This window comes from Misgurnus anguillicaudatus, chromosome 23 (assembly GCF_027580225.2).
Source record: "Misgurnus anguillicaudatus chromosome 23, ASM2758022v2, whole genome shotgun sequence".
In the NCBI taxonomy this organism is placed as follows: domain Eukaryota; kingdom Metazoa; phylum Chordata; class Actinopteri; order Cypriniformes; family Cobitidae; genus Misgurnus; species Misgurnus anguillicaudatus.
This window is the reverse complement of record NC_073359.2, coordinates 24,602,763-24,614,969: the sequence shown is the minus strand read 5'-3', so window position 1 is coordinate 24,614,969 and position 12,207 is coordinate 24,602,763. Positions and strand designations below refer to the sequence as shown.

Sequence of the window (12,207 nt, the reverse complement as noted above, 5' to 3'; positions counted from 1 at the left end):
GTATTTACTACAGTTTATCAATTCACTATAGTTAATACTGTAGTATGCATTAACAATCTGCAGTTATTACTATAATATACTACAGTATACTACAGTTTGCTATAGTAAATACTACATCATACTACTGTATTTTTATGTGGGTTTTTTATGTAAATAACATTAGTTTAATATTCTAGGTCAAATTTTATTGAACAGTTTTGTGTTTCATAAAAGCCACTGACAAGCCTGTAATATATTAAAAATGCAAATTTGTGGAAGGTGACTTTGTAAACTTTCTAAATTAAGTTGTTCCCATTGTGACAGCATACCCCCCCCCCCCCAATACGTGACAAGATGGCCCGTATATATTTCCCAATCCATTGACGTTGAATATATCCAATAGCTTTTCAACACTCACAAATTTTAGCAAATGATTTTTAAAACAGACCCACCACCACCACAGTTAAAAGTGTGACAACTTGCCCCTTTCTCTCCTATATACAGTACATACATAACTAAATACAGAAAACGTGCATTTTTGCATGCATATTCCCCACAAAGTCTACATTCAAGGTATTTAAACAAAACTCGTACCATTCTCGTCCAGTTCGTCTATTTTCATCTGCTGCTCCATGCTCAAAGTATCCGCTTGGTTCGGCTGATGTCCGTTTGCAGGAGCCGTTTGATCCGTCACCGCTGGATCCGGAGCAGAACCGGTACCAGGTCCGAGACCCACAGGACCAGAAGTGGGGTCAGCGGCAGAGGAGGAGTCCGTCATGGTGATCCGGTCTCGGGTTCAAATGCTAACAAGCATCCGAAGAATGTGACACCTGGATGCGAGGAGAGGAGCGCGCGCGCGCGGAGGAGAGACGCACTGCTGGAGCGGCACGTTCAGCGCATCACTGAGACTTCGGTATAGCGGGCAGACTCTAATTAAAACACGAACCTATGAAACCTGCGCGTAGACTTTAACAGCAAACTATACTCTGATAAGTGGAAATTGTTGAGTAGTCTACATGAACATTCGTTTAAAGAAAAAACAATGAAACCTCCAGTTCCCATTGAGTTTCATCTAATAATGAAATGGGTAGCTACTGGAGCTTTACAAAGTTGCATGCTTGTATTTTGGGTGACGCTTGCTTGCTTGGCAAACAAGCATCAGATTATGTAAAGCAAACAGTAGGATACGTAAGTAATAAAACCAGACAGGCGTAAAAGAAAGATAAACATGAAAAAAAAGAAAATGTCTTGTTATTCATTTTGTAACTGTATGTTGCTTATGCATAATTAAATAATATTTTATCAGTTTATCCGTTCATAAAATGTAAATGGGGGTGGCTTTGTATACTGGTTAAATAAAATTGAAAAATTAAAAAAGGTTACAGAGAGGGCAAATGGTTTATAATTATATACAATACATATTTACTGCTTTAATTTGTCTGTGTATAAATAATTTCATCGAAAAAAATCTCAATATTCGGAGAGGTGCACGCGCGCCATCTCGCGTGACGAACTCTTCACTGCATACTACTGTATGTACTGTCGGTCTTTACTTAGTATTTACGATGAAAGATGTATGTAGTTTTTTTTTTTATTACAATTTACTCTCTAAAGTCAACCCATATCTAATTGGCGTCTTGAACTAGTTTACAATGTCCAATCACTTAATTCTCACTCACGGTTAGCGCTGCAGTACCGCCGCCATACATCAGGTGTCGCTGCAGCGCTCGGTATCTAAGTGTGACATCATGATGATGCTGAGCGCGGTGCGGGCGGAAGCGGGTGGGATGATGGCGGCGGTGCAGCGGGTCGCTAGTAAATGGCTCTTTACCCGAGAACAGCTCGAAAACACGCCGTCCCGCCGCTGCGGAGTCGAGCCCGACCGCGAGCTCTCGTACCGACAGCAAGCCGCCAACCTCATCCAGGACATGGGACAAAGATTAAACGTGTATCCTTCACAAAACCAACAACTACTCGTCGGTGTTAGCCGTTAGCATGGTTAGCACGCTGCTTCTTTTCATCGGGTGAAAAATGTGGCGGATCAAATTTGATATTTTATGCCGTAAAATTCATTTTCTGTTCCCGTGTTACCAAACTTTAGGGTGTTAAGTACACCATATCGTGTGTTTTGGGGTGTAAGGGTGGATATTGTGTGTAACGGTTACGTGAATAGATATTAGGGAATTCTGTGCCTTTGTTTCATATTTAAGCCACGATTGTGTAGTTAAATTATTATTTTATGATAGTTTGAATATATAGATTTTGTTAATCAATTATTATGTTGTTTATATATTAGATTAATATATTTGTGTCGATTAAAGGCCAGATATTAGATTTATCTGTTTTCTAAATTTAATTATGTTCTTCAGGGTCAAAGTTTTTATTCAGTAATGCGTTATATTATATAATACAGTATTAAATTGCATTTTCGTTAAGTGTTTTTTCTCGTTTACTGTAAACTGTGGTGACGTAATCTTGTTTGATCTATCTACGTAATCTGGATGATTGTTTTCGCCTACGTGATCAAAGCACGTATGTATATGGAATGTGTTATTTTGGATATATTTTTCTTCCTTAATGTAACTTTACAGGTCCCAGCTTACAATCAACACAGCAATCGTCTATATGCACAGATTTTACATGCTTAATTCCTTTACAAAATTCCATAGAAATGTGAGTATGCCACCTTCATTGGTTGTGGTTGTGATAACGGTGTAAATATTGTGATAGTTGTTTAGTTAAAAGGGACACTCCACTTTAAAAAAAAAAAAAAGAAAGGGTCATTTCCAGCTCCCCTTGAGAGAAACGTTTGATTTTTGCAGTTTTGGAATCCATTCAGGTGGTCTGGCGGTGCCTTTTGGCATGGCTTGGCATGATCCATTGAATCTGATTGGACCATTGGCATGGCGCTCAAAATTGACCAAAGAGTTTAGATATTTTTCCTATTTGAAACTTGACTCTTCTGTAGTTACATTGTGTAGTTGTAACTGTATTCTGTAGTTACCCTTGGTAACTTTGATCAGTTATATTAAAGTACTTTTAATCTTTAAATCTATTTGGCCTTTATTATACATGTAAGCATGACGTGAAAAACAAGGCGGCATATAGTTTCATGAATTTAACGTGAAAGGCGCGGTTGTTGCGGTTGCTTTTTTTCCATGCGGTTGGGCTTGTCAGTAGCGCGGTAATGCGGTTACCGCGACAGCCCTACTGGTGTATATTGATTTTTATCTTATGTTTTTTCCTGTTTATAACAGATTATCTCTCCCACTACACTGTTTTTGGCTGCTAAAGTGGAGGAGCAGCCTAGGAAACTTGAACATGTCATTAAAGTAACGCATGCTTGTCTGAACCCCAATGACCCTCCACTGGATACTAAGAGCAATGTGAGTGTGGTGCATTATGGGAAATGTATTTTGATATCACTGTCCAGGGCTCACAAAATTTCAAAATCCCTGGTGGCCCTTCGGGAAAGTACTCTTCAAATTTTGGTAGCCCGAAATGAATACAAGTAGCCCGAATAGAAAATAAATCCTGGATTTCCATGGAAGCCAACTGTTCCTGCCCATCCCCAGCATATAACTTTTGGTCCCCAAAACATTCCACTAACACTAGTTTTTTTATTTTCCAAGGTTTGTTTATGGTTAACGTTAGCCAGAAAAGTTTTCTTTAAGAAAATAGAACATTTCATCAGCTCATTTGCATTTTAAAGGACACACCCAAAACGGGAAATTTTTGCTCAGGCCTACAAAATGGGTATTTTAATATTTTATAATAAATTATCTATATGGTATTTTGAGCTAAAACTTCACACGCACACTCTGGGGACACCAAAGACTTATTTTACACCTTTAAAAAAATATCATGATATGACCCCTTTAAATGCTGTTTTAACTCTTTCCCCGCCAGCATTTTTTTTAATGATTTTCACAAAAGTTTAATGCCCTTCCACAAAATTTTCTTCCATATTAAATAAAATATAAAAACAGACCCCCTGCTTTTAAACACACACAAAAGAAAACATTTTTGTTAGAGATCAGATTCAGAACAATAATCAAAACATACACAGAGTTTTTATGGTTTTTGAATCCGTGCATGTTTTAAGTGTTATACAAGTTGGGTAAAAGCACCACCTAGTAAATAATAGCAAAAATATGGATTGTCGTAAACACTCTCCATTGTCAGGGAAGCGTTTTCTCCTAATTGACGAGATAACTCGTCAATGGTGGGGAAAGAGTTAAAAAGGTGATTGTCACATCTCAAATGAGGCTTTGAGTCACATGTATACGCATTTTTTATCATATCTCCACCTGTCCCAAAATTCCAGAGATAAGATTTTTGGTCAATCCTGCCAATCAATACCTAATATGTATTGATGAGCCTTTTAGTTGGTGCTCAATAACCACACAGTTAAGACCAATATTAAAAGAGCATAGACATAATCATGTTGTATGTTGACCTGCAGGTCTATCTCCAGCAAGCTCAAGAGTTGGTGCTATTAGAGACAATAGTCCTACAGACACTCGGTGAGTTTACATGTGGTCATATCACAAATACCTCATGCATTAGTTAGCTGTGCTGTTGAGTTTTTGTGTCTATTTTAGGCATGAGATGATTTAATCTTTCTTACATGCTGTGCAATCTTCAGTATTTGAAAATGTTTTCAAATAGGTTACATCAACCTAAAATTAAAATTCTGACAATAGTATTCTTCTTGTAGGCCTAAAACTTATGTTGTTAACTAGTCTTTAATTTGGAGACTTTAGTCGGCTCTCAGATAATTTTATTTGTGGGGAACAGCATCTTAGACAACCTGCAAGTTGTTGTTGGTGAACTATCTAGCTCCGAATTGTTACTCGAAGCCTCTCTGGGTTTGTGTGAATGTTTGATGTGTTCGTCTACTAACCAGTGATTTTCTTTCAGGGTTTGAGATAACGATAGAGCATCCACACACCGATGTGGTCAGATGTTCCCAGCTAGTGCGAGGTAGATCTTCCAAATTTTGCTCTTAATCTCTCTCTTTCCACTTCTTTATCATTTTTGCACCTCAAACCACTGGCTTAGAAAAATCTAAACGTATAGTGCCACTTTTACGCATATCATCATTGCTAATCTGCTGTCCGTTTACTTTCTTTGTCCACAGCGAGCAAGGACTTGGCCCAGACATCCTATTTCATGGCTACCAACAGGTTGTTACCCTGAGCCCTATTTGTTGCACTGTCACGGCACCCTATGACTTCCTGTTCTGCAGGGTTCTCCTTACTGCGTCCAACGCCCTCTCGCGCCTGGGCGCGGACGTCCCTCCCGCTTTGGGCCGGGACGTTCGGGTTGCCCGGCGCGGTGCGGTGTAATGTACAGGGGGGCTCGCTGTTGGCGCAGAAGGTTGAATACACAGCTCGGAGTGTAGAGGTGCTATTAGCGATATCTTGATTGGGAGTGCATAGGTCAATAACTCAATTGGTAGCCTGAATAACAGCTCAGGGTTCAAAGGGGTAAAGTTAGAGATGGTCACGGTAAGTACTAAAGCGTGCTTTTGTTTTGCTTTTTGTGACTTGTTAAGGTAGAAATTAAAGTTAAATAATAACTTCGCGATTTTTTGTAATTTAATACCAACTTCGCAAAAAGAGGCTAAATTTGCCTTTTTGATGTTGCTAGTTATACCAATGCTAAAGTAGTTGATTTATAGTAATATATATATGTTGTACTTTGTAATTTGTAGGTATTATTTATGTAATAAAGTATTGCTTTAATACTTAAGTATTGTATTTTTCGTAATTAAATTGCTTTTATCCTTAGCAACTTGCACAAAACGCCGTTCAGGGACGATTCTCTATAGCCCTCTTGGAAACATATGGCAAATTATCATTATATTTTGAATAATTAATTTTATATTGTCCACCTGCCGTCTTTGTTGAGAAAAATCAATTTAATAAGATTGCGAATTGAATGAATATGAATAGGGGACAATGTAACGCCCAATATGGCCACTTTGGCGACCGAAGTCCTGCCTTCCATTTAAAAGAACCAATCGTCAATCGATAAAGACTGATGATTCTCCGGGGGAGGGGCTTTGTACAGCATCACACAAGGTTCTTGCCAACCTTTGCACGTGTGCAGTAGCTAAAACGACTGAAAAAGATGTTTTAGCGCAATCTAAGCTAAGTTATGGTATAGGTTCAATTGTTGGTCAAAATATGTTGTGTAATTGTAATATACAATTTTAGAGATATCTGTCTTTCCCCATTCAAGTAGATAGGACTTTAGTCTTGCATGACTGAAAACTGAAGATGTTGCAAACATGGCCGCCAAGTGGGGCGACTTCCCTAAAGGGACTTTGGAGAAATATGTGTGAGTGAATGTGGAAGGATGCACAAAAGATTTCTGCTTTTGGCAGACGCTTTTATCAAAATTTTATTTGATTGTAAAATCTAACCCACCATGACCTGTGGAGTCTCCGCTAGTTAAACTACTGGAACAAAGATTTGTTTCCCTTCCAAAATTTGGATCATGCAATTTTTTATTAACAATCCATTTCATGCATTGCATACCGTTTTGTTTTCCAGCCCACCAGACAAAGAATTTTCTAGCTAACGCACACCCGAATGGATCGTGACCAGCCTTGAAATATTTATGACACGACCCTGATTTTAAAGATGAACCTGAGATGTTTGGTTGTTCTCAAGTTTGAGTTCATTTGATTTGTGCTTTTAGTGCATTAGGATCAAGAGCGGTGGTGGGCATTCCTGGTCCTGGAGGGCCACTGTCCTGCAGGGTTTGGCTCCAACCCTAATTAAACACACCTGAATGTCATTTCCAAATCATACTGAAGCCTTTGATTGGCATTTCCAGGTGCGTTTGGTTGGGGTTGGGGCTGGACTTTGCGGGACGGTGGACCTCCAGGACCAGGAATGCCCACCCCTGATCAAGAGGAATGATTTTGCACATGCTCTGTTTGTAATCGAATGTTTCTCGTGTCTTGTGTTTTATCTTTATTTTGCAGTCTTCACCTGACCACCTTTTGTCTTCAGCACAAACCCACAGTTGTGGCCTGTGTCTGCATTCACCTGGCATGCAAATGGTCCAACTGGGAGATTCCAGTCTCTTCAGATGGGAAACACTGGTGGGAATATGTGGACCGGTCTGTGACTCTACAGCTGCTTAATGGTCAGTTTGTGTTGTTTTTATATTTTATCTTGTATGTTTCTTAATGTGTCTTCATAATGCAGATTTGCCCCTGTGATGCTGGGGTTAGAGACAAGGTTTAGGGTGGGGTTTCGTTAGGGTTGTTAATTATAATATAACATGTATAACAATATGATATATTTAATTTTTTGATGCATCGCGATTCTAATGTAAACGATTACTGCATCGAATAATCGATTATTAAAAAAGCAGTGCTCACGCGGGTTTCTCTTGCGCACTGGCGGCTTTTTCACGTGGCACTCTCTCTTGCCTACTATTGAGTGTCTCTGGCGGCTCTCTCGCGTGGCGCTCTCTCTGGCCTTTCTTGCTCTCTTGTGTGTCTCTGGCGACTCTCTTTAACTCTCTGGCGGCTCTCTTTAGCACTCTGCCGGCTTTCTCGGGTGTTGCTCTCTCTGGCCTACTCTTGCGTGTCTCTGGCATCTCTTTTTATCTCTCTGGCACGTCGCTTTTTCTGGCCTTTCTCGCTCTCTTGCGTGTCTCTTTAGCTCTCTGGCTGCTCTCTTTAGCTCTCTGACGGCTCTCTCACACATCGCTTTCTCTGGCGTCTCTCTTTAGCTCTCTGGTGCCGTGCTTTTTCTGGCCTTTCTCGCTCTCTTGCGTGTCTCCTTAGCTCTCTGGCTGCTCTCTTTAGCTCTCTGGCTGCTCTCTTTAGCTCTCTGGCTGCTCTCTTTAGCTCTCTGACGGCTCTCTCACACATTGCTTTCTCTGGCGTCTCTCTTTAGCTCTCTGGTGCCGCGCTTTTTCTGGCCATTCTCGCTCTCTTGCGTGTCTCTGGCAGCTCTCTTTAACTCTCTGGCGGCTCTCTTTAGCGCTCTGCCGGCTTTCTCGGGTGTTGCTCTCTCTGGCCTACTCTTGCGTGTCTCTGGCGGCTCTCTTAAGCTCTCTGGCACCTCTCTCGCGCATTGCTCTCTCTGGCGGCTCTCTTTGGCGCTCTGGTGGCTTTCTCGCGTGTCGCCCTCTCTGGCATACTCTTGCGTGTCTCTGGCGGCTCTTTAGCTCTCTGGCGGCTCTCTCACACATCACTCTCTCTGGCGTCTCTCTTAAGCTCTCTGGCACCTCTCTCGCGCATTGCTCTCTCTGGCGGCTCTCTTTGGCGCTCTGGTGGCTTTCTCGCGTGTCGCCCTCTCTGGCATACTCTTGCGTGTCTCTGGCGGAATCTCTGGCACATCGCTTTTTCTGGCCTTTCTCGCTCCCTTGCATGTCTCTGGCGGCTCACAGGTCGCTGTCTCTGGCGGCTCTCTGTAGCTCTCAGGGCACCTCTCTCGCGCGTCGCTTTCTCTAGCAGATCTCTTTGGCACTCGGGTGGCTTTCTTGCGTATCGCTCTCTCTGGCCTACTCTTGCATCTCTCTCTGATGTCTCTCTTTAGCTCTCTGGCACCTCTCTCGCGCATCGCTCTCTTTGGTGCTCTGGCGGCTTTCTCGCGCATCGCTCTCTCTGGCCTACTCTTGCGTGTCTCTGGCGGCTCTTTAGCTCTCTGGCGGCTCTCTTTTGGCTCTCTCGTGCGTCGCGCTCACTGGCGGCTCTCTTTGGCTCTCTCGCGTGGCCTCTCTCTATGAGGTTAGCATGCGCATGAAGAGCATGTTATATTTTCGAACTTGGACCGCCGTTGAAAATTCTTTAGTATGTAAAACACTCAATCGAGAGGTTAAAGATGCCACGTTGCATCTAAAAGCAATATGCGCCATATCAATGAAGACTTTGACAAGAAAGACAACTGTAAAAGTGTTAGGGAGACAGACTTACCTGTGTAGCAAAAAATTATGGGTGCAAGCACCGTGATGCAACACGATATCGAATTGAATGTTGGCGTAATAACCGTAATCAAATTGTGAGACCAGTGACAATTCACACCCCTATAGGTTTCAATATTGTTTTTTACGATAATCGTGGTTCTTGTATGATTCACTACGAAGTCTTGTGAGATTAGGCTGGGTGTCCTTATGCAGGATTTCATGAACCACATGATTAACATTATCAGTTATTGCATTATTGTATTGAAGAGAACGTCAAGTGATGGGCTTTTGGTATTATGCATATTTTTGAATGTGATCATTTCTTCCTATAGACCTGACACACGAGTTTCTTCAGATCTTGGAAAAGACCCCAAGCAAATTAAAAAGAATCCGTAACTGGCGGGTAAGTTTTGAGTAGCTATATGTGTCTGTAGATCTGCAGTGTACGTTAAATCAATATAGATTGTAAAAAGTAAGATCAAATTGGTTTTAATTGTCTTGTTTTAGGCCACACAAGCTGCCAAGAAGCCAAAACTCGACAACCAATCAATGGACAGTTCCTTTCAGTCACCTTCTATGAACCAGGACAGCTCATTGATGGGAAATATGTGTGACCTCAGAGGTGGTATTTATTCTGATCTGTCCACTGCTTTTCCATTGGACACGGCGTCGATGACTCTCAACGGCCTGTCGACCCTGCAGAGTTCCACTTTTAGCTTTCCTGCACCGATCGCCCAGAGCGCAGATGCTTTCTTGGCGCTCCAGGGGGCGCCGGTAAACAAACACGGACATAGTTCGGCATCTCTCGGCCCTCAGAAACTCACTCTAGAAAAATACAGAGAAAAGCATGCCGCCGAATTAGAACAAAAACGGCGACACGAAGACGACGACAGTGACCAGCATCGAAAACACGGCCATTTGTCGTCCGAGTCATCGTCGTCCGGATCAGGCAGGATGAAGCATTCTCAAACACAGGAGCGAACGAAGAGCGGGTCACTCAAGCGCCGCCATCCATCCTCAGCCGAGAACGGTTCGGCCAGTCAGGAGGAGCTGAAGATGAAGATTAAGGTTTCGTCCGAAAGCAGCAAGGGACGACACAGTCCGCGCTCCGGCCGCGAGAAACATCGCGAGCATTCGTCGCACAAAGCTCGAAGCGATTCATCGCACACGCACGGTAGCCACCACCATCATCACAACCATCACCACCATTCATCCAAAACTCACAGATCTTCCAAGAGCCACTCCTCCTCTGCCTCTGTACCTGTCAATCAACCGCTAGGCCATGCCCATTTGCCGAAGATCGACAGGAGGCTGGGGGAGGGGCAGGGTTCTGAGGGCGGTGCTGCTTTAATTAATAACGGTCCACATATGAATTACGAAGACACTTTCAATATGCTTGATTCCTTATTGAACGCACACAACTTTTAATCAAGCGCGTTACGTAAAACCTCAGACGTGAGATAATTTTATGCAAGAATCACTCGTCTGTTATGTCATAGTCACTTTTTGGATTTAATCATGTTTATAACTGTAAACTAAAAAAAAAAAAAAAAACTATGTGAAGGTTGTGTTACAGAGTGATTTTACAATTTTATTGCTTTTAATGAGATGTAATGCAGATAGTGAAACGCCTCTGGCGATCTGAATCGGTTTTAGACTGTAAAATGCAATGTGATGAAGTGAATATGTATATGTTTGTTTTTATGCTCGATTCACTTTTCTCCGTTAATCAAAGGGATGAAAAAGAAACGTGTGACTGTTTACAAAAGGAAGGTGCGGATATCTGTTCACTATTATTATTATTTGTGTGGATATATCTATGTCTAAATATATTTCACGAACGCTCAGGTTTGGAGGTCCTTAAAGGAAAAACGTTAGTCAAATTTTAACTTGATAACGCAAACTTTGAAGATTATAGCGCTAATTTCATGTTTACCGAACGCAAATTGCCTGTACACAGATTCCACTATACCACTCTCCTCATATTGTATATTTAACATAATGTAGTTATCTATTTTGTGTTTGTTATCTTCCGATAGATAAGTATGACCTTGTCGTGCATGGGGTCATTTTGCATAGTAAATGTTTTGTCTTAAAGTTTTATGATTAAATTTTTATTGTCGTAATTCCGCTTTATCGACCCTTTAAAGTAGTGGTTTTGTGGAATCTGTTTTTTTCCGACAAGAAAGAATTGTGAATTTTTTTTCATTGTGTACCAGATTTGAACGGTCGAGATCACGTCCCAGAATCCTCAGCTGATCTTTTCTGTTCATTGCGGTGTACTTGAGCCTTAACTGTGCGATAGAGATTTCCAGACTGTGTATCTGTGTCCTCTCATCTGCGATAGGGAATCGGTCCCTGCTGTCTCAGTATTTGACCCGTTTTATCATTTCTGTTCCCGTCTACTTTTATTGCCCGCTGCCGGTTTTTTGCTCCCTAAGAGTTTGGGGACCATTTTTAGGGGTTTGGCCAAGAGGTGATAAACTCTGGCGAAACACTTTGGATCGTGGGGTTGATAGACTCCTGGTCTCCCACTTGAAATGTTTTGTTTGTGCTGTTATAATCTCCATTTAACAGATACCAAAGGTTGTGCCTAAATGTTTGCGTCCTCACACACTTGCTGTATGAACTTTTCCCATTTTTTCTGATTTTAATTTTAATTTGGAATGCCACAGTTCTTTATTATAGTATTAGATCTGAGTATCTGTATGGATGAGATGTTGGATTGTCTAATAAACATCCACGAAAATTGCTTATCTAAGTGGTTCATGTTTGTTTTGTGCGTGTTGTGTATTTAATTTATTCTGGATGTTTTAAATGGAGGAATGCATTTTCTTTGCACACTGCAAAAAAAATTAAGAAAAAAATCTTAGTATTTTTGTCTTGTTTTCAGTAAAATATATCTTAAAATTCTTAAACTAAGATGTTTCGCTCATCGAGAAAAAGCAACCTAAGAAAATAAGTTTAGTTTTTAGACCAAAAATATCAAATGTAAGTGATTTTGTGCATGGAACAAGCAAAAAAATCTGCCAGTGGGGTGGGCAAAAAAATCTTGAACATTTTTCTTAAACACTAAATTCAAGAAAAATTTGCTTACTCCATTGGCGGATTTTCTTTGCTTGTTTTATGCACAAAATCACTTAAATTTGATATTTTTGGTCTAAATTCTAATTTTTCGATATTTCTACTGAAAACAAGACAAAAATGTTAATTTTTTTTCTTAAATCAATTTTTGCAGTGCACTGCAAAAAAAATGACTAAGTATTTTTGTCTTGTTTTTAGTAACAATAT

At 40.9% G+C, this 12,207-nt stretch overlaps 2 protein-coding genes across 4 annotated transcripts in view; one reads left to right on the top strand and one right to left on the bottom strand.

Moving 5' to 3' along the window:
* The window catches only part of tmem163b (transmembrane protein 163b), a 30,075-nt gene extending 28,852 nt beyond the window's left edge, over window positions 1-1,223 (bottom strand). Inside the window, exon 1 of the mRNA XM_073861577.1 lies at window positions 574-1,223. Coding sequence (XP_073717678.1) covers window positions 574-757 — 184 coding nt within the window. The 5' untranslated portion in view covers window positions 758-1,223. The remainder of the gene's footprint in view (window positions 1-573) is intronic.
* A 495-nt stretch (window positions 1,224-1,718) lies between these two features.
* Window positions 1,719-11,672, top strand: ccnt2b (cyclin T2b). Of its 3 annotated transcripts, XM_055218473.2 has the most exons (9): window positions 1,721-1,927; window positions 2,571-2,652; window positions 3,237-3,365; window positions 4,445-4,505; window positions 4,903-4,965; window positions 5,123-5,168; window positions 6,980-7,143; window positions 9,249-9,319; window positions 9,424-11,672. In XM_055218473.2, exons 1-9 carry the CDS (start codon window positions 1,728-1,730, stop codon window positions 10,342-10,344), a joined length of 1,737 nt encoding a protein of 578 aa, XP_055074448.1. In that variant the 5' UTR covers window positions 1,721-1,727; the 3' UTR covers window positions 10,345-11,672. The 3 variants fall into 3 exon arrangements, 2 of the variants coding, with proteins under 2 accessions (XP_055074449.1, XP_055074448.1); XR_008647650.2 differs by lacking the exons at window positions 9,249-9,319; window positions 9,424-11,672 and having other exon boundaries at window positions 1,719-1,927; window positions 5,123-5,492; window positions 6,980-7,120; XM_055218474.2 differs by lacking the exons at window positions 6,980-7,143; window positions 9,249-9,319; window positions 9,424-11,672 and adding an exon at window positions 6,232-6,316 and having other exon boundaries at window positions 1,719-1,927.
* The last annotated feature ends 535 nt before the right edge of the window (window positions 11,673-12,207 follow it).